The sequence below is a fragment of the Balaenoptera acutorostrata genome, chromosome 2 (genome assembly GCF_949987535.1).
Source record: "Balaenoptera acutorostrata chromosome 2, mBalAcu1.1, whole genome shotgun sequence".
Taxonomy (NCBI): Eukaryota; Metazoa; Chordata; class Mammalia; order Artiodactyla; family Balaenopteridae; genus Balaenoptera; species Balaenoptera acutorostrata.
Genome location: NC_080065.1, coordinates 87234968 through 87262410, shown reverse-complemented (window position 1 = coordinate 87262410; position 27443 = coordinate 87234968). Strand labels below are relative to the sequence as shown.

The 27443-nt window shown below is 35.2% G+C and overlaps 1 protein-coding gene across 10 annotated transcripts in view; it reads right to left on the bottom strand.

Moving 5' to 3' along the window:
• PAM (peptidylglycine alpha-amidating monooxygenase) overlaps positions 1-27443 on the bottom strand; it is a 281270-nt gene that overhangs the window by 31417 nt on the left and 222410 nt on the right. For 7 of the 10 annotated variants that reach the window (XM_057539715.1, XM_057539716.1, XM_007191820.2 and 4 more), the window contains 4 exons: positions 24639-24823; positions 23162-23227; positions 10693-11013; positions 2446-2575 (listed from right to left, as the gene is read on the bottom strand). In XM_057539715.1, coding sequence (XP_057395698.1) covers positions 2446-2575; positions 10693-11013; positions 23162-23227; positions 24639-24823 — 702 coding nt within the window. The remainder of the gene's footprint in view (positions 1-2445; positions 2576-10692; positions 11014-23161; positions 23228-24638; positions 24824-27443) is intronic. The other 3 variants (XM_007191823.2, XM_028168953.2, XM_007191824.2) reach the window with 1 other exon arrangement.

Below are 27443 nucleotides of genomic sequence, written 5' to 3'. Positions count from 1 at the left end.
CTCACTAGCACATAATAAATTCTTCTGGAAAGTGTTGTCTTTTTCTTTGTATAATCCTTGGATAGTCAATGAGGAAAAAGAAAAATTACGTACATTGTCTATTATATATAATGGGACTTATACATGTAGGAAGGATGGTCACGTATGACCGTTCAACGAGCAGGGCCCACACATCCGAATCTATTTTCCTACAAAATAACTAACAGAGTAATCCACTTCTTATTCCCTTTGTGAATAATAAAGCAGACAGTGTTAAAAGCAGAGATCCGAGTGCCAGAAGAGAACTTCCTCACAACCATGGATTGCAAAGGCTGCTAGAGGCCAACAGGAAATACAAGAGAGGCAGAAGGAAAGAGAGATAACAAATATTCTTACACCTGAAAGATAAAGAAGAAGAAAGAAGAAACAGATTTAATAAGTAAAATCAGCATGCCTGCCCTGAAGAAGTCTTGCATTTTTGGCCCTTTGTCAGTGCCATTTATTAGGGTAAACACACTGGGGCTTTGGCAATGGAACTGGAATCTATTTACACATGATACTGGTTATCTAGATGAAAGCAAGATGCCAGGAAAAATCAGGTCTTCAGCTAGGACAGCCATATACGTCCCAGAAAATGTTCTTATGTGGCTCTTGTTTCACAGTCTTGTGTCATCTACCCCAAGCTGGCCTTTACTGATCCCTTTTTTTTTTTTTTTCTACTAAATTATTCCAGCCTCTGCCGTTTACTTGGAATGAATCACATTAAAATGGAAAATTGGACTTTGTCCAATTTAGCTTTAGCCAGCTGAAACAGTATCAATGGGAGAAAATGATGCTGTAATTTTCTCATCTGGTAAAATGTGGCTAGAAATCCATGTGGAAAATGTAGCAACATTCATTAAAATGAAGAATATGCTACAATGAATAGTAATAGTTTGCTTTTGAAAGCACTTGTGAAAATATAATTAGATGTTCAATAATGACTAAGATGATGTAACAGAGATGTATGAATAGGGATGCTGAGTTCGATGGCTTTGAACTCTGAAGTGATCTCTTTCTCAGATTCCATTTTTGAGTGTGACAATTGGAAAGGACAATTAAACAGTAACAAAGCTATCAATCTATTTTGAAATGCTAATTGAATTCCATCTTCAACTGCACAAAGAAAACTACATACATGCATATGTGACAGAGCAGGGTTAGCTTAAGTTTAATCAGCATCTCTGAAAATGGAGGAAGAAAACAATTGAACTGTATATGTGGATCCTCAATTTTCCAAATGAAACCCTACAGTTGTACACTCGAAAGGAGAGATTCATGACACTTAATTCATAAGATATTAAAAAATTTACCTTCATATGTAAATTTGTGATAAAACATGGATAAATGGATATTCATTACTCAGGAGAATTAAGATAACCTGCTAAATTTTGGAATAAGCTTTTAAAAATACAATCATGTAAATGTGCTCGTAATCCTCTAAAAGGCAGTAAGTATAACAAACTGGGTAAGTGGGCCAACTCTGGAGTCAGATGGAAAGGAACTGAAGCCTGACTTTGCCAGGCTAACTGTGAGGTCTGGGGCAAAACACTTACTTTCTCTTGGTTTCTTCACCTGTAAAACGTGAATGATGATGATAATAACAGTGCCTAAATGTTGTGAGGTAATTTATGTAAACGGAACAGTCACAGGAGCACAGTAAACACTCAATGAATGTTAGACGTTTTTACCAAAACTCCCTATGATAGTGGAAGATAGAATAAAAGGTTGGAAAGAGAAACCCAGAGGGAAAAGCAGGGATATTCATCTTAGTGTTATTCTCAAGTCTTCGGTGCTCATGAAAAATGCAAATTTAGTAATAAAATTAATCTGTATGGAAATGTGAAGGCCAAGGTACTGACTATTTCTATAATATGGTGGCCAAGCTGCTCTAACTACAATCTCCAGAAGGCACTGTTATCATGCCAGGGAGAAGTCTGATGGAAAGGGAGAGTCCAATGGCCTTAATATGGTTCTCTACCCAGTACATGAAAATAATGAAGTGCTTTATTGTAGTCAACTAATAATTTTCTTCGTTGATCACTGATCATGATGCATTTTTTCTGAAGTCTTGAAATGCCTCAGCCATGTACTGTCTTAACTGCCTTTAATGTTACTTTCCTTAGGAATGTGAAGGTAGCTTCAAGGGGGAGAGAGCAAAATGCTAAGTAGGCAGAATCACAGACTGTTATTGCCTTCTTTCCATAAACTAGTTTGTGAAACTACCTTAATTGTTTTCAAATACACAAGACTTTCTCTTTTCTATGTGTCACAGTCATATACTAAAAGAACAAATACGTTTTGCTCACAAAAATCAAGTTCAAAGAAAACCTTGATAGTTCTCTCACCATTATTCTTAGTTTAATGAAAAGCAATGCATGCTATTTTTATCTTCATTTACTCCTTCAAGGAAAAATTATTACTTACTTTCCATCCCAGACATGGTCACCTCTGTGGAAAATCACCAGATTATTCTTAGGGTCCAGAGCCACCCCAGAAACCTGGCCTGGTAACAAGTATACTCCAGGCCAATCCAGTGCCTCTTCTACATGGAAATCTAAAAGATAAATCCATACATTTAGTGTAAAAAAGAAAGCTAGTATAACCTCATGGAGATTCACAATGATTATAAGAATTTCATGCAGTAATGTCACCAGATGCAAAGAAAAAAAATCAAGCCATGCTCTACATAAAATATACCACATGCACATGCCAAGGAGCCTCCTGAGCTATGAATAAAGTAAGTGACTGTGAACTTGTTTGGGGATATGCTGTTTTCCTGTTGATAAGATGCCTTGTAAAACCAGTTTATCCTTAAGTCATTAAGGGGCAAATTTGAGACTGTCTTCTTAACAAGATTCTTACTTTAAATTAGTATCTTTGGAAAATATGGCAACATGGATGGCATCATTTTAATACAAAGCTTTTAAATGTTGTAAATAAATAGTATTCTTGGGCAATAAGCCCGTTTCTCTCTCTCTGTGTGTGTGTGTGTGTGTGTGTGTGTCTGTCTGTCTGTCTTTCTCATCTAACTTCTGTGTAAATTGTGGATGTTCAGAATACATTAGACCCTATAATAAACCAACATTGATAATACCTTGTACAAGGAACTATGTAAGATACCAATCTCATTTCACCTAACTTTAGTGTTCCTATAACAATGGGAATGGAGAGATATTCTTTCACTGCTTATATTTCACTGTTTCCTAACATGAGAAAGGAAAAAATAACAGAAACTCTATGACTGAGTGATTTACAATCACTCTCACTTCTGATCAGAATACATTTATACTTAGAGAATACCTAGGTTCAATTGTTAACCCCTTTTATAAAAATGCTCATGAATAAAGAAGTACCATGTACAGAGTAGCTATACTAGCTGAGGATATAAAGTTATGAAGATGCTGTGAAATCCTTTGTATCAGTGTCAATATTTCTTTCCCTCTGAAATGCTTCAACAGAGATGCTGAGAAGTAAAAGCAGCAGTTTCAGTCTCCTTTCTCCTTCCCATACTCTAGAGGATGTGGCAACACGCAGTGAAATCCTCAAAGATAAACATTAAAGACTGGAGGAAGAAAGGGAAACACAGGGCTTGTACAGTCAGCTTCTGAAAGCCTGAGAGAATGCTGGTGTGAGAGTAAACGTTTTAAAATAATTCTCTCAACTATACAACAGGAAACAGCAACTTTTCACTCAAAATATTCTTACCTTTGCTCATTTAATTTTTTAAAACAAAAATTAATAACACAGCACAATCAATAGGATGCCTGGAACAGTTTTGTCTACAACCTTTACTGAAGCATATTCAACAAATATTCCCTAAGTGTATTGTCTATGTAAGGTGTTATGTTAGATTCTGGGGACACAAAGAAATAAAGCATGGTTTTGGTCCTAGAGGGACTCAGGATAAAATGAAAAAAAACAAAACAAAACCAAAAAAACCCAAAAAACAAACAAACAAACAAAAACCAGAAAGCAAATATTTATGACACAGTGCAATGCAGGAACACAGGAAAGGGTCCATAATCCTTCCTGAGGCTTGGCTGGGAGACGGTAGGTGTTCTCACTTAAAGTTTATTGAATATAGAAGTCGGCAGAGAATATTTCAGTCAGAAAGACGGAAAGTGAGGATGATTATAATTGCAGAATGTGTTTCAAGATCTTTAAGTAATTTGTATGTCTTTAAGGATATCTGTGTATGTCAGGAGGGGGTATGAGAGTGACAGGCAGGATTAACAGACCCCCAGATCTAGTTTAGACTGGAAAATATACATTGTAGAGCACATGAAGGTATGGATTTAACAATGACTTAATGAATGTAGTTCTGAGCTGTGGTGTCTTGATCTATACTGTGATTAATTTTGAGGTATGCTGCAAGTACTTTATTAATAGCAGTAAAGCACAAAGCTTGGGAATAATTTACTTTTGAAATATATCAGAGCACGTGAGAATGTCATTCTCACTCATGTGTGTTTTGCTCTGTCTTCCTGAGTTGGGGAGAAGGGGGGCAGAGTAATAACTGGCGTGCCTAAATTTGCACAGCAGTGGATGTAAATGGGGCTGCTAGGATGAATAGCATTCATCATCCATCATGCTTATTATCTATCATAATAGGAGAAAAGGATGCAAATTGTGACTATAGGCGACTGGGAACCACTGAAGGTGTTCAAGCATGGGGTGACATGAAAAAAACTGTGTTTCTGAAAGTGAACTCAGGAAGCAGGGTATAATTATTATAATTAGAGATGTATGGATGGATTCCCCAAAGAAAATGTTTCAAATTATTTTTAAGTTGCTTGACTCTCAGGTTGTACTTCATTCATTCTCATCTCAGTTACAGCTTGTCTTTTTGGTGGTCATTCTGTACTCATTCAGCAGCTCCTGAAGATTCTGGATGGGCTCCAAGGGAGACTTGAACCTCATAACAATACAGATATTTAGTCGCTTTCATCAGCTTCTCAGAGCCCAGCACCACTACAACTAGATGGACTTTTGTAAGGGCAAGGATCATGTCTTATTCACTGTTTTGTCACTAATTCTTGCACAGGGCCTGGCCCACTGTAATGGCCTAAAAAACGCACTAAATTGAACTCTATGCTCCAGTCTCTACTTGTTTATGTTGTCAACTAGCATTTAAACACCTTTATAATCTTTTAGTTCACTTGTACTACCTCTTTTTACCCCTAGTATTGTGCTGAAGCTACTGTGAAGAGACTAAAAAAAATGCTAATTGGCTAATTATTTTCATTAAAGACAATAAATAAATGGCAGGTTTCCTGGAACTTTTCTATTCAGTGGTCCATCATATATTATAGTAAATGTAAAGTAAAATGTAAAATGTAAAGTAAAATGTAAATGTATCATAACAATATTTAAAGACTCTGTTTCAAGGTACTGGAAGCGAGGTGCTCATGAAGATTCAGAGATATTAATTCTGATAGAAATATGCAATGTCCCAAATATCAATAAATATACTATTCTGGCTTCAAATGTGGATTTCATAAAATATTGGAAATACTGTATAAAGAACCTTAATCTGGCTGTGAATAACCCTAATTATCATTGATCTTAGATTGGTAAGCACTCAAAAAGCACTGCCTAATGGGTTGTTGTTAACCTATTTTGTCACTTATAAGAATCCCTTTTGGTTGGGAATTTTCAAGAAGAAAAAGCAGTGTAAATATCTAGAACATATTTATATACTTTTGGTAAATTTTCAAAACAGCAAAGGTGATATGTGAGGAAATATATAAGAGGGTTAACACTGTAAGAAACCTTGCTCTTTTTGTCAATGCAAAGAAGAACTATTTTGTGCATGGCAAGAACATTCAGAGAAATTATATTAAATTATTTTAAATTTCACTTACAAATATCATTGTACATTTATTAAGATTACCCAGCCAAGACCTCAAAACTTTCAGGACCTCAAAACCTAGGTCTCTGTGTTAATTACAAATTCTAAAATATTTAAAGGAAAACTGAGTTCACATCCTCTTCTATGAACACTACCTCAGTTAATTGATGTTTTTGCTTCCAGTGTCATCTTTTTCATTATTAGGCAGTTAAAGGCTGTTCTCTTTAAGATTAAATGATCAAGAACAAAGCAGTCATTGAGGACGAGTGCTGTATGGATATGGAATAAATACTGATGTTTTCCCAATCCCTGCCCATCTTTATAAGAGAATCACAGAATACTAGAACAGGACTGGCTCATGCCAGGTCATTTTCTCTATTCATAAAAAAGGAAATACAGGCTTGGGCAAGACTTCAGTCATCAATAGCAAGGGTGATTATTTCCTAATCCTCAATTACAAACATTTCAAATCCTTATTAAAAATTGTATGACAAAATATATTTGGATTCTAACTTAAACTTAACATTTTCAATCATGGAAAAGTTAAAAATCTGAGTTCAGATTCCTCTTAGTTTTTATCTAAGAAGTAATTCAGTATATGACTAACTCTTAGTTTTTAATCTAAGAAGTAATTCAGTATATGACTAATGTTGTAGACTTACAGTTTTAATTTCAAAATTAAATACAAATTTCTTACATGTGACCTTGGGCAAACCAACTCCAAGTATCAGCTGCTCTAAATTCAGATGTCAAACGATACGATTATTTCAGAAGAATCTTTGTATTCATTATAAATAAAGGTAATTGTGCAGCCTCATATTCCACCATATATTTAGAAAAAAAGTTACTACTTTCAAAAAAAATTAAACATTACTATTAAAATTGTATCAATAAATCACTGAGAGGATTAGTGAATTACACCTTTCCAGGAAAGATTAATGTTAGTAATCAATGCTGCTTTCATATGAAATTATTAATAAGCATTTAAAAGGGCATTTTCATTTATCTGTGTACATAAGGACTAAGAGGGACAGACAAAGTTGTCTGTCTAAAGGGACAGACTAAGGACAGACAAAGTTGAGAAAAAACATAATTTCAAACCTAGGACTATGACTTAACTTCACCATAACAAGGCTCTTCATATTTAATCTTAAGGAAAAGACTCTAGTGAAATCAGTAGAAGATTTCAACAGCAAGAACAAAATAAAGTGGTCGCTTTTTCTATACTTGCAAATTCTCATTTAGTGAGGAAAAGATGCCTTATTTTGGTCAGGGATTGTTATTCATCAGAAGTGCCAACAATAACTATAATTAACTGAAACTATAGGAGAAATATTTATACTCAAATGAGAAAGAAAACAGGAATAATTATAAGGTCTTATTTAGTGGGTGTGAAGTGAGGAAGAGAATTAAGACATAACTAGGGGCTCAGAAGTATTAGCAGAGTTCCTTTTCTTTTAAAAATTTAACTGCAAATGAATCCTCACCTTAGTCAAATTGTTTGGATATTGATTGAGAAAGTATGACCAAAGGCAATCTACACCTAGAGTTATTACAGTTGTAGATAAGATGATGGGATGATTGGAAAAAACCAGCATATCTATCTTATCTATCTATCTATTATTTTATTTTATTGTGAGAGGCAGAGTAATAAAGTGATTAAAAACCAAGACTTGGAGCAAACCTGCCTGGCTTTGAATGTTGGTTTATTGAGCTGTGGCACTTTGGATCCATGGCATGACCTTTCTATGCCTCAGTTTCTTCCTCTATAAATGGGTTTATAAATAGGGTTGTTATGAGAATTAAATGAGTTAATGCATCTAAAACACTTAGCCTGGCTCATAGTAAGGGCTATGTATGGGTTTGTTTTCATTATTCTCCTCTCCTCCAGAGATGAAAATTCAGCCTACTGAATGCTTTATTTTACCCTGGGAATTCTATAAGACTTGAACCTAGGGGTCAGCATATGACTGAAATATGTTAAAAGTAATGGACTCTGAGTAAAGAACAAGTTGTCCATAGAAATTAAGTAAAATGTAAATGCATCATAACAATATTTAAAGACTCTGTGCATTCTCTTATCTGATAGGAAGCATCACACAAATGCAGATGTATTTTATGTCCAAGGGTGTGTAACAAATGTTGAATCAGGCTTCCATATGCTAGCAAATAGTAGTCCAATCAGATCTAACAGCAAGAGAATAGCTGTCTGCAGTTTTAAATTTATTTTTCAATGAATCTAGTTTCCAGAAGGCAACTAGAATAAAGACTATGATTTTCTTTCTACTCTATTAATGCTGTCTCAATATAGATGTCAAACTAATGGTAGAAACCAAACTATGTTAAGTGTAAAAAGAAGTGCATTTGCCTCTCAATTTACCAGATTGGATATTTTCACACTGTACATCATATATTACAGGAAAACATCACGGCAGATCAATGTAAGTGATCAGCGATTTGAAGAGCCACAAACTCCCATTATGATAGAACACTGCCAAGTCATTTTCTCAATTTATCAACTCAGAGTGCCAATTTTTGCAGCTTTCCTACACATTGCAAGAAAATTCTCTCATGGATGCTACTTAAGCTAAAATAATTAATACTTAGTTCTACTACTTTGGTGTTTAAATTTTTGAAATCTTAGTCCAACTTGACATTAATGGTAGCAATTATAATCATAATTATTGTTAACATATTATAGCATTTATTAAGTGCTTTTCTTTAATTAAAGTTAGGTATTAGATAGTGTTATGGTAAACAGTGAAAGAAAATTGAAAAGACTTTTAGAAATAGCTTACCTAAATATGAGTTTTGTTATTTTGCATTTAATTTTTTAAAAATTTTGAATCAGAGTAGTGAAGTAACACTAAAATAAGTCATTTCAGAAAGGAAATACATGCACATTTTCTTCCTGTAACTAGAATTTGTGCTGTATGTTTCTGTAACTCATTGCTTTATTTATTTCAATGACATTCACCCACATACTTAAAATGAAAGGAAACTTCCTGTACCAGATCCTGGAGAAACATTTTTTTCCTGGACACTGCCATTCTGACTACCTTGGAAGGTATAAGGAGATTTGGCCAGTAAGTGTATTTTGAGTATTTTAAGCATTTCTTTCTTAGAAAAACTAAGTAGGTTTTAGGAATACAATTCCTTAAGTCAAACTGTGATTTTTACATTGACATTTATGATGCCTATAAATGACCATGATATTATTTCAAATCATAGAGTAACAAAGGCAAGTCATAGATAACTAGAAACTAAATTTTTGGTGGTGAGCACACTGTAGGGTATACAGAAATAAAAATATAATATTGTACACGTGAAACATATATAATGTTATAAACCAATGTTACTTCAATAAAAAATAAATACTTCAATAAAAAAAAAAGACAAGTCATGGAATAAAGCATGATGCAACTCTAACATTTCATGCTTGAATAGAATTGTGTTCTCACCAAAGAGGCCCTTTTCCCTTTTATATTTATGTGTTGTTAGGGTTACAATTTACTGTCCTTAATACAGACGTTCAGACAGACACTCCAGTCTTTCTATGAAATGGATAGGGGCATGATAAACTGCAGATTTCTAGACACCATACTCAGAGATGCCAATTCAGTTGCTCTTAGTAGGATTCAGGAGTCTAGATTTTTCATAATTACCCTAGGTGATTCTGATGCAAGAGGGTCCAGGGACCACCTCTTGAGAAACACAGTTTTATTAGGTAAATTTAGAAGGAGTTAGAGCAGGGCTGACCCTGTTTAAATATGAAGAGGTAAAAATCTGGGTTCCATTTAACATCTCATAGAGACTATTAGGCCAGTCCTAACGGACAATGCTTGAAACTCCTGTGTGAGCAAAAGGCACTGCATCCTAATTTTTTTCAATTATAAATAAAAATCAGTTGGGTGTTGAATAATGTATGGCTTCCTGCAAAGCTGTATTTGAAAACATCAAGCTGGCAGCCTGTGCCATTCCAGCCCACGCATGGACAGCTGCCATGCATGCATAGCCGTTACTTTTTTGGGGGATTATCTCCACATGCTGTATTATCTGGCTTTCCACATTAGCAAGTAACATGAAACACAATCCATATCACAGAAGCCACAACACAATTAAAGACAAAGATGAGGCATCCATAGCTTGCTGGTACAGAAACCTGAAGGGAATAAGGTATTGTCCTCTAATTACAGAAGCCAATCCTGGTTAGAAGTAAAGATAAATCTGATAGTTACTGACTTGCTGGAGGTCCCTTCAGATATAACTACTCAACTTTCCAATTAAGATAGTAATTGATAATGGAACTTAAGAAATCAAAGTCATAAAAATGGTTACATTTTACAAGTCAATTGGATGAGAATGTTGGAAGTGTTAAGATTCCTCTGAGAGGAATTTAATTACCTTAAAGGAAGGTAGTGTATAACCATTTCATACACCAGGACTTTACATATCAGGTTTGAATTTTCAGTTTATTCTCATTGAGCTAAACGGAGAATGTTGATTTGGTAAGAATCTGTTACCCTGAATTTCATATGCCACCCACCTCAATATGATACAAAGATTTTGGGTCTTAGTAATTCTGGCTCATCAACTGAACAGAAACTGAATTTACATATTGATAGTACTGGACCAAAACAAAAAGGAAAACTCAAACAAAGGTGATATCTGACAACCCAAATATGAGTCATGTTTTTTCTAATGATAAGTCCTTTTCATTGGTGAGCTTTCTCACCCATTAATTTTTATTCCCTTCAGATTTTGCTTATGTGGATTGTAGCGTTTCACATTTTATTCTTTAAAAGAAGCCCTAAACGCACCTCCTGTGTGTTCTGGTTCCCAGGTGCCTTCACCGGGTAGCGGCTGCTGTAATGACAAAACTCTGCTCTCCGGTGGCCTCAAAGTAGATGCTAGTCTGTGGAATTTGTGAATTCTGTCTCTGACAAGAAGAGCATTGTCCCTCTCATGTTCTGCACTCTCTCTGGCATCAGACTGACCAAGATCCTTCTTTTGGACTACATTTGCAATCTCAGCTACCAGGTCTGACTCTGATTCTGCCTTTTCTGTAGGATTATATTTATGCACATGAACAACATCTTCCCTTTCTCCTAGCAGCTTGGAAAGTAGTGAATAGAAATCACCTGTGAAAAAAAGAGAAGAGATAAGGGGTGGAGAGTTGATAAGATTGCAAAATTTACAAAATTTTGTGCCTTAAATAATATCACCTCCTGATTCCTCATACTAAGTGAGAGAGAAGGTTGCTCTCAGATGTTCAAGCATGGGGAGAAAAAGATGATTTTCCAGAACAATGAAAAAATAATATGCTTCACATTTCATTTTACAAACCACCCATTGCCTTCTGTTATCTCAGGAGCCAACAACACTAAATAACCTCTATTAGCATAATAGTAGAAACAAAATAATGCATATGTGACTGCAGGGCATGTTTCAATAAATGGTTTTCAACAAGGTTAGTTTGGATTGATTTGGAAGTCAGAGTTCATCAGCTTTCTAAAATAAAATATTATCAACAGCTACATCAAAAAACAGCTAACTTCACAGGCAAACCCTTTGAAGTTGTCTTCTAAAAGCCTATTAAAATGTAATCCACAAAAAATTAAATGTATATTTTTGAGCAGGTGCTATAAAACACAGAAAATCTAACATCCACTTGGCAACTGGAAAACCAAAGTTTTATTATTTTGTTAACTGTGTTACTGTAAGTAGCTCCAGTTGTTTATTTTAAATAAGAAATGAATAAATTCCAGAAAACATAATTTTGTGAGAAAAGAATATTTTTAAATCAGTTTCAAGCAAAAGAGATTTTAACAAACTAGTATCATTGGAATGATACATCACTGAAATGTATTTCATGTCTTCCTGTACTAAGAAGTAAACTTGGATATGATAATATAATTCCATGAAAACAAATTATTTATAAAATATTACAACAGATACAACATACGACTATGGAAGGCTCATGAAGCATTTTAATCCTCATCAGTTACATCTGTGGCTTCAAATCCATTCACATCAACTGTGTGAATGGGAAACATGTATATTCTCAATGGAATCATAAATCTGCTTTTCTAACCCAAACCCAAAGGAAACCCACAGTTCTTCCTTTTCTCACTCTATACGAAGTGCTGCTAATGAAACTTATGATTGTGGAGTCCTTTTGCTTAAGTTTTAATTACATTTATAGCACAATCAGATAACATTTATAAAATCTTTTTTATGACCATTAGGAAATAAAAATAATAACTGGTTTAGCCAGGATACATTCCACTAAAGAATATGTTATTAAAATATTGGTGCAAGGGGATATGAAGTCTTTCCAAAATGATGCTGAGATCCTGTCATGTTTATAAATAATCTTGGTTTAATGATTCAAAGTAGGTTTTCAATTCTTGCCCATGAAAGCAGCTTATCCTAGGTGAGATCTTCAATCAGAAAATAATTACCAAGTATTAGGGCCAATATCAGTAAAATGAACAAAGCAAATTACAATGCAACCAATTCCGGTAGGTCACAGTGGCATTCTGCCTTACAGAAGAGAAATTAACCCATTACTGTGTAATTCTCCTGCCCCACACACTAAATATAAATAGCCTAATATGCTGTTGTGCAATGAAACATTTTATATAGAAGATAAAAACAAGATGATTTCAGGAACAGAAAAAGAACACAATTTTAAAACTTAAATCTATGACATTAGGCTAATGTTGATGGAGGAACACAGGCTTAGAACTATGAATAGTTATTCAGGTTTGTCAGTAAAAATCTAAAAGCTGTGATAAAATACCAAATACAGAGTACTCGGTTCCTTTGAAATGATCATTTACAATGATCACTGGGTTAGGAAAACAAAAATTTAGCAATGTAAGAGGCTTGGCTCCACACAAATGCACTGGCCTTGTGAGAACATAGCTTCAGAGCAGCATCTCACTTCTCGAGAGTACACGCAGGAGCCACTAGATGGCTACCTCTTACATTCTTATACACAAACCAGAAAGGTTTCTTTTTTTCTCTCTTCTGGTGTATGGAATATATGAAATCCCAAAACGTTAACCGTCTTTCTTAGTCATATTAAGATCTTGATTGAGGAAATCTACCTAACCTTGAGTACAATGGATGGAACAGAATATAAACAGAGGAAGTTGGGTGGTCTCTACCCCAGTTTCATTTCTCAATATTCTCTTTTTCTTTTCAGTTTATATTATAGCCATTTTGGACTTTTACTTCCTTGAATGTCAACTCTAAGAAGATATTGTTTCTTCTTCCTGGGACATTCTCTCCCTAGTAATCAACTAGTTCCTCAACCTTCAGATGTTACTTAGGCGTCACTTACATCCAAGAAGCCTGCCTTGACAGTCAGATTACGGGTTGCTGCTATGTGCACCTACAGCACTCTGCTCTTTCCTTGTATTGTTATTACCCAATGTCTGGTCTGCACTTCACACTAGTGTTCGGATCCAATCCCTGACACTTAATAGCTATTCTGTGCCTTTAAGCAAGTTACTTAACCTTTTAAAATAGATAATGAAAACTACCCTTAAAAATTGTTTTGTGGATTTAAAGAAGATAGTTAATGTAAAATGCCCAGTCCAGTGTATTTCATAAAGTAGATATCACTAAATTATAGCTATTATAATTACTAACGACAAAGATATAAACTCTAGTTGCAACATGCATCTGATTCAATCTATTGTTTACCTATAATTTTAAAAAATCAGTTTCTGTTTCATATTGAAGTACTGGGATTTTCATAATGGAAAAAAGCCACCTTTAAGTTTACAGCCCTCTATTTTCTCAACAAGTCATTACGGCTGCCTTTGTGATTTGCTTCCTGATTTTGCCAAAGAAGGTTGTACCTGCACTTCTGCACTTTCTCTCTCTCTCCTTTTTTTTTTTTTTTTTTAATTAGTCTATTTTTGGAGAAAGAACTATCCCTACCCCAGTGTTCTGGATGCCAGCCCTCCCTGAGCCTTCTGAAGCCTTTCCCATCTCCTTTTTCTTTCCTTTCTAATACAATTACTCTGCCAAAGATTAGACTCAGGCTATAAACACACTCACTTCGGGCTTATCTTGAGTGGTCATGGAGGCGAGAAGAGACCCTCCTGTGACAAAGCATGTCTTTCAAGCTTTTTCATTTTCCCTCTTTCTTTAACAAGTTCCAGCACCATCTACAAGAGCTTTCTATGATAATGGAAACAGTCTATACCTGTGCTGCCAATATGATAGCTCCTAGACACATGGGACTATTGAGTATTTGTAATGTGGCCAGTAAGACTGAGAAACTTAACTTTTAAGTTTACTTACTTTTAATTCATTTATATTCAAAGTTAAATAGCCACATGCGGTTAGTATCTACCATACTGGACAGTGTGGGGTTATGTGCTGCTTCATCCTTCCTCATATCCTCTTTCTTCCTAAATCGAAGGCATTTGCTTCCACTCCCTACTTCACTCCTGTATGGCTTCTGCATGAGTTGCTCAAGAGCTCCTAGTTGCCAAAGCCAATAGACTCTTCATCCTGACCTACTGGTGGCATATACCCCTTTATAGTTCCTTCAGAACCTCTCTCCTTATAATATTGTTCTTTCCAGATCTTCACCTGTCATCTTGGCTTCCTCTTATTCTGCCCAACATATGGAATGTTCCTGTTTTCTGAGGTCTTTCCCTGGCATACTTTTATTGTCCCTGGCTAAGGCTTCTTCCTACTAAGTGATCTCAGCCACTCACAAAGCTTAAGCTGCTACATTCAGACAAGTGACTCCAAAATCTGGAGATTTCCTAGAACCTAGAACTTAGTGGTATATAAAACTGCCATCTGGAAATTTCCACTTGGATTGAATGTCTATTTCAATGGGATTTTGAACTCAACATGTCTAAACCTGGGCTCTTAATCTTCTCCCCATACTTTATTTTTTTTATAGTTATCTCTCTCAGTGATGAAACCATGTTTTGGGACAATCAATCCAGAAAACTAGATTCATTTTTCTCTCACCAGTGAATCACAAAGTCATTTGATTCATCGATGCCGATTTGTCAACATCACCTTTTCCCTCCTTCCCACCAGTACTCCCCTGAGATTCTTATCACCCCATAATTGTCATGCTGAAGGACTACCCCTTCTTCTTCAGAACAGACCCTCACCCCTGCCTTCGATGGAAAAGGCTGTCTGGAATGGTATTAAAGCTGCTCGACCTTTGTGCAACTGACTTGTGATTGAGGGTAACCTGCGTCCCCTAGATACTTCCCAGTTATGACCCCTTTTCCTCAGCTCAGTTAACCTATGTGTTTCGGGGTAGTATTCTCTAATTTTATTCTGGGTCCTGCTGCTAAGCAGACCATATAATTTAATTACCAAACTGGGACACATTTGAGAAAAGAAAGGGGTGTTGTTAATATTTATACTAGGCATAAACTGGTACAATCCTGGAAAAACTGGGAGGTATAATTACCCTACTTATTCTCAACAGAGATAACATATAAAGAAGTACTTTATAAACTACAAATGACAATAATAATAATAGCAGCTAATACTTTTTGAGAGCTCAGCATGACCAAGTCACTTTATTGAGCGCTTTATACGAGAGAACACATTTAACCTTTGTGAAATACTTACTGTCCTCATTTTAGATGAGGAATCTAATGGCACAGTACTAAGGTGCACAGCCGGTAGCATGTTGAACTTGGATTTGAAGGAGACAGCCTAACCGAGGGATCCACCTTCTAAGTATCACTATACTGGATCCAGGTTCCCTTATCTTTTCTGGACTGGCTGTATCTCTTTCCTGTGAATTCACCTCAGACCTGTCAATCTTACTATATTAAATTTTTTTTTTCTTTTTAAAGTAACAGTCTACTGAGCTCAGGTGCCAGGTTTATGATTTAACCGAAAAAGTTTCTTTTTTTTGTCCTATCCTGGCTTGTCTTCTTTTTATTATAACTTATAAGACTCTAATAAATTAGTCAATACCTACATATACAATAGTAATTTGCACAAAGCTGGCCTAAAGAATAATGACTGGTTTCTTTTTGGCTTGAAAAAGTAGAAAAGTTTTCTATTGTCTATTCTCTTTAATAGTTTTCACTTACCACTGGCAACATACCTTACATGTATGATAAAATTCTCTAAAATGATCTAAAAAAACATTTTTCATACATTAAAATTATCTGAGAAGGGACAAATGGCAAGGTATAAATGTGATTTTATATAAAAATAACCCCCTCTCATTTCTTATATATTGTCATATTTCCAGTGATTAGTACTGTTCCTATTATAGCAGATACTCAATAAATGATTCTGGAATGAATACTATGTTATAAATGGCTTCTGCATTAGTAAAGATAAAAATTTTTCCTTGATGATTTTAGGCTGCAGTGAGTTCCATTTCTTTCTTTTCCTCACTTCAAACTTTGATTCTTATCTTAAGAAATGCAGAAATGCTCCAAGTCTTAAAGTTATTTGGCTGAGTGGGTTTGGTATTTGGGAAACATTAGTGAAGTAGCAGCTAATGTGTCAGGAAAAGGAACACAGCCTAACACAAGAGAGTCTAAAACACTACCAACTAAACTCCAAGTTTGTTAGCTGTGTGCTTGTGTTAACTATTTCATGGCTCAATGGACATTTTTCTATTTAGTTGGGATCACTCACTATTCCCTCCCACCAGCATGGAAGTTTCTCTGGTTTACTTTTAGGAATATGGTAAGATCAAAATAAACAAGATGGAAACATACCTTGAAAAAAGTGCCCCATGCTTTTTTCTTTTAATAAAATGCTTTAAGATTATTGGATTAAAAAATAAGTATCCCTACTTTTAGACAGCATAAAATCTTAATTGTGGCAGGCATTTTTATTTTTAAAGTGATCAAGAGCCTCTTGGTAATCTTTCAGAATATAAACTGCCATTTCCCACACAAATCACTAGTACTTCATTACCTAAAACAAACAGCTTTTGTTACTGCTTATTGCTCTATGATTTCTATGGTACATGGAGAGTAAATAGGATATTCATTAGCAGTTTAACCACTGACAAAATATGCCAAGTAACCAAGCTAATGAGATCACAATAATGCAACAACAACTGATTAATAAGAGGGATACAAGGAATGAAAAGATAAAAGCATTTCTTTATAGATTTTCATATTTTAGTTTATGAGTCAGTCATAGCTGACACTTTGCCTTCTGGTTAAAGTTGATCTGGCTTACTGACTGTTTACTTATTACTAACCCACAACATTTATCCTACTAGCCTTAGAGAAATAAAACACATGATCATGATGACCAGCTCAAGGATCATACTTTATTACTTTTTCCTCCTATAGGACTCATCTGATTGGAAAACAATCAGAAATGGGCCTTTTAACTCTTTTCTTTTTTTAAGAAAATGAGACAAATGTGAAAAAGGAGAAGTTAGGAGATGATGACTTTTGCAACTGCCATACACGCTGATCTATATCAGAAAGGCCAACCATGCGATAAATGATCATTCATATCTGCCTATTCTGTTATTAGGAAACCAATTCAAAAGAGCATCCACTCAGCTTCCCAGAGCCTTGGCGGGGTATTTAGAGTTGTGTTTGATAGATGAGTTCAATAAATAAAGACTTGTGAGCTGCTCATAAATCATAACAAGCTGAACGGAAATATAAACAAGACTTGTATCTTCTTTAAAACAGCAAAGTGGTATTGAGAATGCTTGGAATAAGCTAAGAAGATGCTACTAAAATCATTTGGACTTTATTAGGGGATGAAGGGAGTGTCCTATTTTGAACAACAAAGGAATATAAATTTTAACTACTAAGCCCAGCTTGTGTTTTGTTCTTCTCATAAATGGTTTATCAACTATTACTTTAATAAGCTTTTACAGCAGACTGCTGTCCTGTTAAGTTGCAACCTTGTTCCCTTGATTCTGCTTATTTGGTAAAACATGCCAATGGTAATTCATTTTTGTTAGCATAAAACCATTGTGAAATTATTCTGTTTCACAGAAGGTGTCTGAAGACCTTTAACTATCTGGGGCCATGGAGTGTTTTCCCTCTACAAATTGTATTTTTGTCATATTCCTCCTGCTTTGGGAATATAGTAGCTCATGCTGACCTTTGAGTATAAAGATTGATTATATGAGGGCATGAAGACTACAATGAGAAGAGTTTGGAGCAAACTGAATAAAACATGCTAAAGGTCCTATCTGCAGCAAAAGAAATGCTGTCCAGAGAATAACGTACAATAACAAGGACATACTGATATTACAGATTTGACTTTCAATTCTGCCTTGAGGTTTTTTTTTTTTAAATTAATTAATTAATTAATTAATTTTTGGCTGCATTGGGTCCTCGTTGCTGCGCGCGGGCCCTTTCCAGCTGCGGCAAGCGGGGGCTACCCTTTGCCGTGGTGTGCGGGCCTCTCACTGCAGTGGCCTCTCCCGTTGTGGAGCACCGGCTCCAGGCGTGTGGGCTTCAGTAGTTGTGGCTCGCAGGCTCTAGAGCGCAGGCTCAGTAGTTGTGGTGCACGGGCTTAGGTGCTCCACGGCATGTGGGATCCTCCAGGACCAGGGCTCAAACCCATGTCCCCTGCTCTGGCAGGCAGATTCCCAACCACTGGCCACCAGGGAAGTCCCTGCCTTGAGTATTTTTTAAGACATAAAATCTTCCCAATACAACTGACATAAGTTTCAACAGTAGATCTATATTTTGAATTTTAAAGGAGAGAAACACCCAAATTCAGAACTCCTAAATGTAGTTGTATAGATTCGTGCTTGAAGCTGGCATGCCTTTTAGTTTCAGCCCACATTCCTTGCCTGAACAATGTTGATAGAACGTTCAGCTTGTACCTTTAGTATAGTGAACATATTAAAAAATCATAATGCATAAGAAATAAAGTGGAAAAAAAAACATGCCTTAGTTTCCTAAAAGTGCCAACCAGAACATATAAGTAAAGGATACATTTGTGTGTGAAAAATCTGAAAAATCTCAACATCTTTCTCATTCTGTATAGTCTCCTAGGATTCATTTCCTCCACCCAGAATCACTGTCTAGTTGGGTTTTATTGTTTAGCTTATTGTACTTATTACATACACAGGGAATTCTTCACTTACAACGTTTTCAAAGCTTGGTGACATTTCCGTTTGTTTTGAATAGCCATTAGTGTTTTTCTGCATAGAAGCAGGCATAATCAACTCATTCACCTAAGCTCACCTGTAGACAAATAGGCTACTTTCAAAGCACTATGGGCAGGAATATATACATATTATGCAGTCATTAAAAATCCTGAATGCCAATAATTTTTATAGTTGGAGGAAATGTTCAAGATATGGTATTTTAAAAAGAAGATATAAAAATGTGCATACATTATGATCTAAATATTTTAAAAATAATATACATATATATGTAAAATATATATTTCACACAGGGTGTACATATACACCCATATTTCTGGGGATTATGGATGATTTTTGTTTACTTCTTCATACTTTTCTATAACTTCCATATATTCTATAATGAATATGATTAAAAAATTCTAATAAGCATTATTTTTTAAAAATCTCTGCAGATTTAATTAAAGCCTCATTAAAATGTTTTCCACTGTTGGGCTTCCCTGGTGGCACAGTGGTTAAGAATCCGCCTGCCAATGCAGGGGACATGGGTTCGAAGCCTGGTCTGGGAAGATCCCACATGTTGTGGAGCAACTAAGCCTGTGCGCCACAACTACTGAGCCTGCACTCTAGAGCCTGCAAGCCACAACTACAGAGCCTGCGCTCTAGAACCCACAAGCCACAACTACTGAGCCCGTGAGCCACAGCTACTGAAGCCCATGCACCTAGAGTCCATGCTCTGCAACAAGAGAAGCCACCGCAATGAGAAGCCCGCGCACAGCAATGAAGAGTAGCCCCCCTTCGCCGCAACTAGATAAAGCCCGTGCGCAGCAACAAAGACCCAATGCAGCCAAAAATAAATAAATAAAATAAATAAATTTATTTAAAAAAAATGTTTTCCACTGTTGCATGATCCAGGACAACCTGATAGGTAAAGATGTCCATATAATGAGGTTCCTCTGGTGTCTCCGTAATTATACTTTTTGAGACAGAGTCTGAGATACATTTGCCTTCGGCCAAATTTTGTTCAAGAGGCAGCAAAGGCAGACAAGGATGCTGCAGCAGGTTAGTGTGCTTGTGAGTAAGCACAGGATGGGCAATTCTACATGGATTCACACAACTCAGATGTCTCTTTCAAACTAGTTAACTTCTGGTCAAGGTTAATATTCTGGTGAAAATTAATAGCTAGCAATTTTAGTGATAAGAATTTCAAAGGAAATAAAACATTTATATTTCTCCTGCAGAAATAGAGTATTAGATAAACCTGTGTTAAATAGATTATTAGTTTGCTTTGGTTTTTTTTTTTTCTCTCCATGTTGGAGGTACCTACTACTTCCTGCCCATTTGTGGCACTGCTACATTTCTTTTTTTTCAGCCTATGGCATGTGAGTCTTTCTCTCTCTCTCTCTCTCTCTTTTTTTTTTACTACCTCAGTAAAGGTCATCCTTTCTTTCCAACACAGCATTTATGACATATCATGACCTTTATCTTCCTGTCTACTTTGCCAATGTATTAAGACAGGAAGCAAAAAAAAAAAATATTGTTTGTATTATCCAGGTAGAACTTTCTCTATTATTTAGTCACTGATGGGTACAGAGCTTGCCTTTGGGTACATGTCCTCTTATGTTTTGGCTCTTTTCTTTCCTGCCCCTCAACTGTTCTATTTCCAATGGGAGTTTTATATCCTGTGTGACCAACATAGATGCTGTCTGTTAGTTTATGGCTAGCACAACTGAAATGATTCAGGGCTTTTATGTATCGGAGATTTAAAATATTGAAAGAATCAATACAACCAGGAGGAGTATTTGAAGTAACTTGTTTTTGCCAGAACACCAAAATAAGGCAAAGGGTTAAGTCTGAGGGATTTCTTTAAAAATCAGCCTACGTGATGTAATTTATTTGAATAATTAGAGCCCTCCTATCATCTACTTGGTCAATTTAACACCCCAGGGAATGAATACAAATAGACATTTTGTGCAAACAAACATCTCTCAGAAGAATGGGATACTCTCTCAGTAATGAGTAGATTTGCCCTGTGTATTGCAAGGAGATAGATTGATCTAACTAGCAAATCAAATAAACTATGTGTACAAATATGCATTTGGAATATTTCTATATTTCTCTTTAAATTCCAGGCTGGTGATCCCCAAAGACTAATAGAATAATAGAGAGGCTATAATGGCCATTGAAATAGCTTTTGGTGAGGTATTTGTCTTCACATAATCTAGGAGGTGACATTCTGATGGACCTACAAATTTCAACATATGAATGCCACAGCCTATTTTCTGCAGTATGAAAATTGAGTCAGACTACTGGTTTTTTCTTCCCAAGTTAAATCACTTTACAGCATTTTTATTCATAAGTAGAATAAAATGGTGACTACAGGAAAATAATTTATGTATCCATAGAATTCTTCTCTGAAACCATTAAGACTATACTGGGTATATAGCCCAATATATCAATAAATATATAAGGGTATATTTAAGCTTCTTAATACTATATGTATATGTTATCAAACATAAAAGGGTAAATGAGTGGCAATATATGAAAGTGTATTAAAGGATTTGGTTTCTAGGCATACAAGACACCTCCTAAAATCCTATGGTTTGAAAAGAACAGATTAAATCTAATATTTAAGGTTCCTCTGCTAATAAAACCTCCAGGTTTCTAATCTTTCAGGGGTTTCAATGTCTTTCTTGATCAACTCAAATAACTTCAAAAGGAAAAAAGTCCAGCCTCAGTTTCCATAGAAACATTTTACAACCTGCACCTACTAAATGGTGATCTCATTCCACACTGTACCACATATGTTGGTATTTGGAAATGTGTTCCAAGATGACTCCAATTATTTCAAAGACATACAGTTCAAACAGTGTGTGCAATGTCAAAATAATTCATTTTAAGTCTGATTAAATTTCTGGACAGTTACAGTAAACACTTAAAACTACTATATTTAGGCTACAATTATTGACTTCCTTACAAATTATATACACAGGATTGATAAATTTAGCTATTTTAAGTCATACTCAATAGCTTAGTAGGAACCACTTAGCATAAATTATTCACTATAAAATCATCTCCCTTTTTTTGACTTAATACAAAAATAGAAACAACTTCGAGCTAAGTTTATTTTTAAGCCACTTTGTTAGAATGAGATGTTATGGAACATACTCTATATAATTTCAAAACTTTTATATTACAGTTTACCTTATTCTCCTTTCAGAATGCATTTTTTTCCTTTAAAAAGCCTGAGTTTTTAATTTTGCAATACTATTAGTGCAAGAGTAATATCTTTGACCTAGACTTAACAGAACACATTTTGAATAATTCCTATAGTGGTTTACAATACCCAAAGAGTCACAAATTTCTGTAAGTTGCTAATAGAAAAATCCTATCTATTTCCTATACACTTTATGTTGTCAGTAGAAGCATGTTTGCATTAACATTAAACTAATGTTTTTAAATATATTACATCTAGGCCAAAAACGACTTGATAACATACTTCAACACCTAACACAAAGTACTATCTTCCAATTTAACTGGCAAGAAAGCAAGATTCACAAGAATAAATTTTCAGTGCCAGCACATACAGTATATGACCTGCAACATCAAATATTACCACTTTAAATAAATAGAATCAGAGGAAGAATGAAGCTTTCCTAACTCATCAGATGGCAACTTAACACAAAACTACAAATGCCTAAGATGATAATCCCGCCTACCTTAACTGAAGGCAGAAAAGAATGACTTAAAAGAGAGGCAAGATATGTTTAATTCTTAATTTCTTTTTTTCTTGAACCTCAAATATAGTTATGAACACACCATACAAAACATACAAGAATTTAAATGTTAAAGGTCATAAGGTTTCAAAAGCAGCTCACTGATTGTTTCTAATGATTATATCTGCACTTACTTGCACTGTATATAAAAGTTACAACATTAAATAAGGTAAAACAAAGACAGAAAAATCTAATGGGACTAAATTACATTAACGCATTTTATTTTCAAAGCCAAAGTGCAACAGTTGACCACTTTCTCATGAATTATGTATTATATAAAATCAGCAATATGTAGGGTATTAGGCTGATAGAGAAAGACCTAAAATACCTCAATAACTTTAAAATTTGGTTGCCTATTTGGATAATGAATACTTTTATAGGCCTAGTTACAGAAGTAAGCATACATACCCTGTTCTAATACTTCTTCTCGTTTTGGCTGCTGTGGTAAAGAAGTCTTATCTTTATTCACTGTTTCTGTAAAGGATCAAAAGAGCTGAGTATAAATTTGCAGTATATATTACATACTTTAAATAGTTTATTGGAAATATGTTATCAACACAAAAATATTTTCAGGGTCTTGTATTTCATAAAAACAATAGTATTAAGAATTGATATGGTAGAAATGCTCTAATTCACAAAAAACTCTAGCATAACTACCAAGTACCAGACTCTGACTTAATAACTGGATCAACTACCCTTTCAGTAATATATAAATGATACAGAGTTTTAAAGATGCATTAATAAAACTGCTTGTATTTTTTAAAAAGTTGAATCTAGTAATATTTTTAGGATATTTTCAGAACATTTTAAGGTACATTTTATAAATATATTATGATTTTTATAAATGACCTGATTGCTATGTTAATTTCTTTTATAAAATTTCCTATAGAAAGAAATAAGAAGTTTTTAAAAAAATTTTAAACATCTTTATTGGAGTATAATTGCTTTACAATGTTGTGTTAGCTTCTGCTGTATAGCAAAGTGAATCAGCTATACATATACATATATCCCCATATCCCCTCCCTCTTGCGCCTCCCTCCCACCCTCCCTATCCCACCCCTCTAGGTGGTCACAAAGCACTGAGCTAATCTCCCTGTGCTATGTAGTTGCTTCCCACTAGCTATCTATTTTACATTTGGTAGTGTATATATGTCCATGCCACTCTCTCACTTCGTCCCAGCTTCCCCTTCCCCCTCCCCATGTCCTCAAGGTCATTCTCAACGTCTGCATCTTTAGAAGTAAGAAGTTCTGGCATTAAGACTGAACTTGTAATACTCAGTAAAGTCTCAGCATACTTCCTCCAATAAAAAAGTATGTGGGTTTTGCAATTTTAAACTAAAGAAGTGACAATCAATGTGACCATTTTGCAGATGAACAGTAAATTAAAGAACAATTTAGAGAATGAGACCAAAAAGACTAAGGCTAGTAATGCCTCATAAATCAAGAACTGTTCTTTGCTTGAAGACTCATTCAACAGATAATTTAGGGTATGGTCGGAGATGATAACCATTTTCATTGGCAAACTGTAGCACTCTTTAGAACATGGTGTATAAATTCATAAACTGAATAATTCATTACTGGTTACGGGAAGAATGAAATGAGGAAACTAGAAACACAAATTAAATGAAGAAAGATCTACATTTATGGAATTGGTCTCAAATGAATCTGTTTCATCACTAGTTGAGAGTTTTCACTTTAACTGTTTCGATGGGGGAATGTCAGGAGGGGAGATAGAGGATAAAGAGGGAATCAGATTATGTGTACACATGCGATTGTTTGACAGAAGGAGGATGATTTTAAACATTAATCATATAGTCAAGTGAGACACATAAGAAAATATAAAATACAAAATCATACATTGATTTAAATTAAACACCAATTTTACCTTTGTGATGTCCATGCATCATAACCATATCAGACTTCACAGGAATTGGAATGTTGGCCTCTGGTGGTATGGTTCTGAACAAATCCGGAGCGATATTCTGTGTACAGGTCATGAAAGAAACTGCATGCTTGGCTTCCATGTAATACATAATGTATAAGTTGCACATTTCATCACTAGATGTGCCACTGCAGGCAAAACAAAAACCAAAAAACAAAACCAAAAAAAACCCCAACCAAACAAACAAAAAAACCCATAGATATGACAGATCAGTCATTCACATAAAACACATTCTTAATGCAAGAAAAATGCAACTGGTAAATCTTCCAACAATGGATTCAAAGGTGGAACTATTGTACATTTATTTTATAGCTTTCATTAAAACCCATCACAGTTTTCAACATCAAAAGCACACTGTCAAAGGCATATTTCCACTTAATAATGGAGTATTCTTTTGCAGTCACTCCATGGATATCACCAAATACTACTGACGGTAATGGCATTTCAGTTGCAATGAGATGCTTTCCTTCCTCTTCTAAATCCTTTAGTCCTTCGTCTATTTGTTAAAACTCACAGACTGAGTAAAGTATTTTTCTCATGGAAAATCATATTTACTTAATAACAATAAAATTCAGAACAGTTCAACAGAAACATCATTATATTAATTACAAGTTTATATAAAAGTGGCTTTTTCCATTTAACCCTGAGAGTCGGGGATCTTGGTTTTGGTAACTGCCTGTTCCTCAGGGTGAGATTAATCAAGAATCATGTGTTGATACTAAGACATCATAAACGTTGTCTATGGTATCTGACTTGGCACCTTGACTTCTATAGCAGGGAAGAAAAGAATGCCTGAGGAATGATACAAAATGAAACCAGGCCTAATGTCTTCTAAGGGCTCAGACCTGAATGGGGTAGTGCCGTACAACTGAATAACTCAACGTTAAAAATAGATTTTAAAACAGTTGGGTGGTCATTTCCAAGAAAAAGTTCCGAATAATATAAATCATGCCTAATAGTTTATAGAACATGTTTTCTTCTTCCTCAATTCACAAGGGTTACTATGTATTTCATTCTCTTCACTATCATTAGGAAGGAAATATTTAGGTACACCTTCACATAAACCACCTTTTATATACCAGCGTGGTTTGGGTAAAGGAACATTTCCTTTTTGGTGTTAGTTCTGACAATTTTTAGCAAGCCTCTACTAATAAAAAAACAAGCTCTGAAATGGATTATTTGCCGTACAGAAATACATCAGTGTTGATTTTTCCAGCAATGTCATGCGGCACTTATTTCCTCTCCATAGCAACAGTAATGACATCAGCAAGGGAAGGAAAAAAAAGAAAAATCTTTTCCAAACAGGGATGTGGTTCCTCTAAGCTCTGAAAATGTAGAGCCCCCGAGAGACCACAGGAATGAGCCCCTGTTATGGGAAGCTCCGTTTATGCTTTTGAAAATAATTTGTCTTCTCACTCTCTAATCTGATACCTGCCAGTGTAATTGCCTTTCCCATGAAATAAAAGCAAAGAGTGAAGTGCAATCCCAAGCAAACACCTGTTCACTACACATATCTTCATGTGTCAAAATGCCATTGCTAAGAATTACATTTTAGCAGCTTTGGAGCTGGTCAGAAAATTATGTGCTATAAAAGGAATGGCTGGTGCCAAAGTAATAAGCCAGAGCCTCCCACCATATTATCCACTCTCCCCTCATTCAAAATGAGGAAAAAGGTATAGATCAAGAGAGTGAAATGAGGGAAAAGTAATTTAAGATGTGGCCCTGGCTTAGGAAACCTTGAATCATTGTGCAGAGAGGGAAAGCAAAATGAAATATTCCCAAATTCATGAAAGGAAAAACACTGAATAAATTTGTATGGTAATAAATGAAACTTGCAATTAACCAATGGATAGATCCTTCTATATTTTCTGTTTGGGAATGTCATGCCCATGTTCACCTCTAAACACATGTGATTTTGTGAAACAGCCTAATCAGCTCACTAATATAGCTCATTTAAGGTACTGACTACTCTATGATACAATATTGAGCTGATTAAATAATTTAAGAATCTTCCCAATCACAAAGAAAATTTCATTAAACAGCTGAAGAAAAAGAAGAGTCATACTTTACTCCTTTCCATCTATAATTGAACTTGTAGTCAAAGTAACTCTGAGCTCCTATCTGACACAGAAACTATCATATCCTAAACATGGTAGGATTCAAATCATTGTTAGTATCAGCAACGCCGTTTGCCTGTTTTATTCCACATTCATCTTTCTAAACCAAACTGCTTTCTATGTTCCTAAGGGAGAACTGTGACACATCTACCCTTCTTCTCCATAGAGAACAACATATGCAACTCAACTCTGTCAATCTAATGCTTGTTAACATGAGAAAGTATGGAGGGACACTGTGTCCAGACTTCTGTGCTGGCTCCGCTGAATGGTCCTTTCAACACTTCCTAATGCCAACGTGATTCCCTAAATGATGACGGCTGGCATCACCTATATCCCCAAATTACAGTGGTGCATTTCTTTCCTCTTCATGCTTAATAAGGTGCTTAAGTGAGAACTACTTCTTTTATATAGGCTAGCTTTAAATCTGACAAAGTCTGGTGAGCCTGAAAATAGTACATGCTCAATAAATATATGTTGAATGAGGAAGAAGGAATAATCTATCTTAACAGATGTTTATAATGTATTACAGCATAACTTGTTACCCCTAATACATCATACTGCTGAGTCAGGTCAATATTACAAACTCAATTTACAGCATTTCTGAAAAATATTGAGGTCTATCTGTTTATCT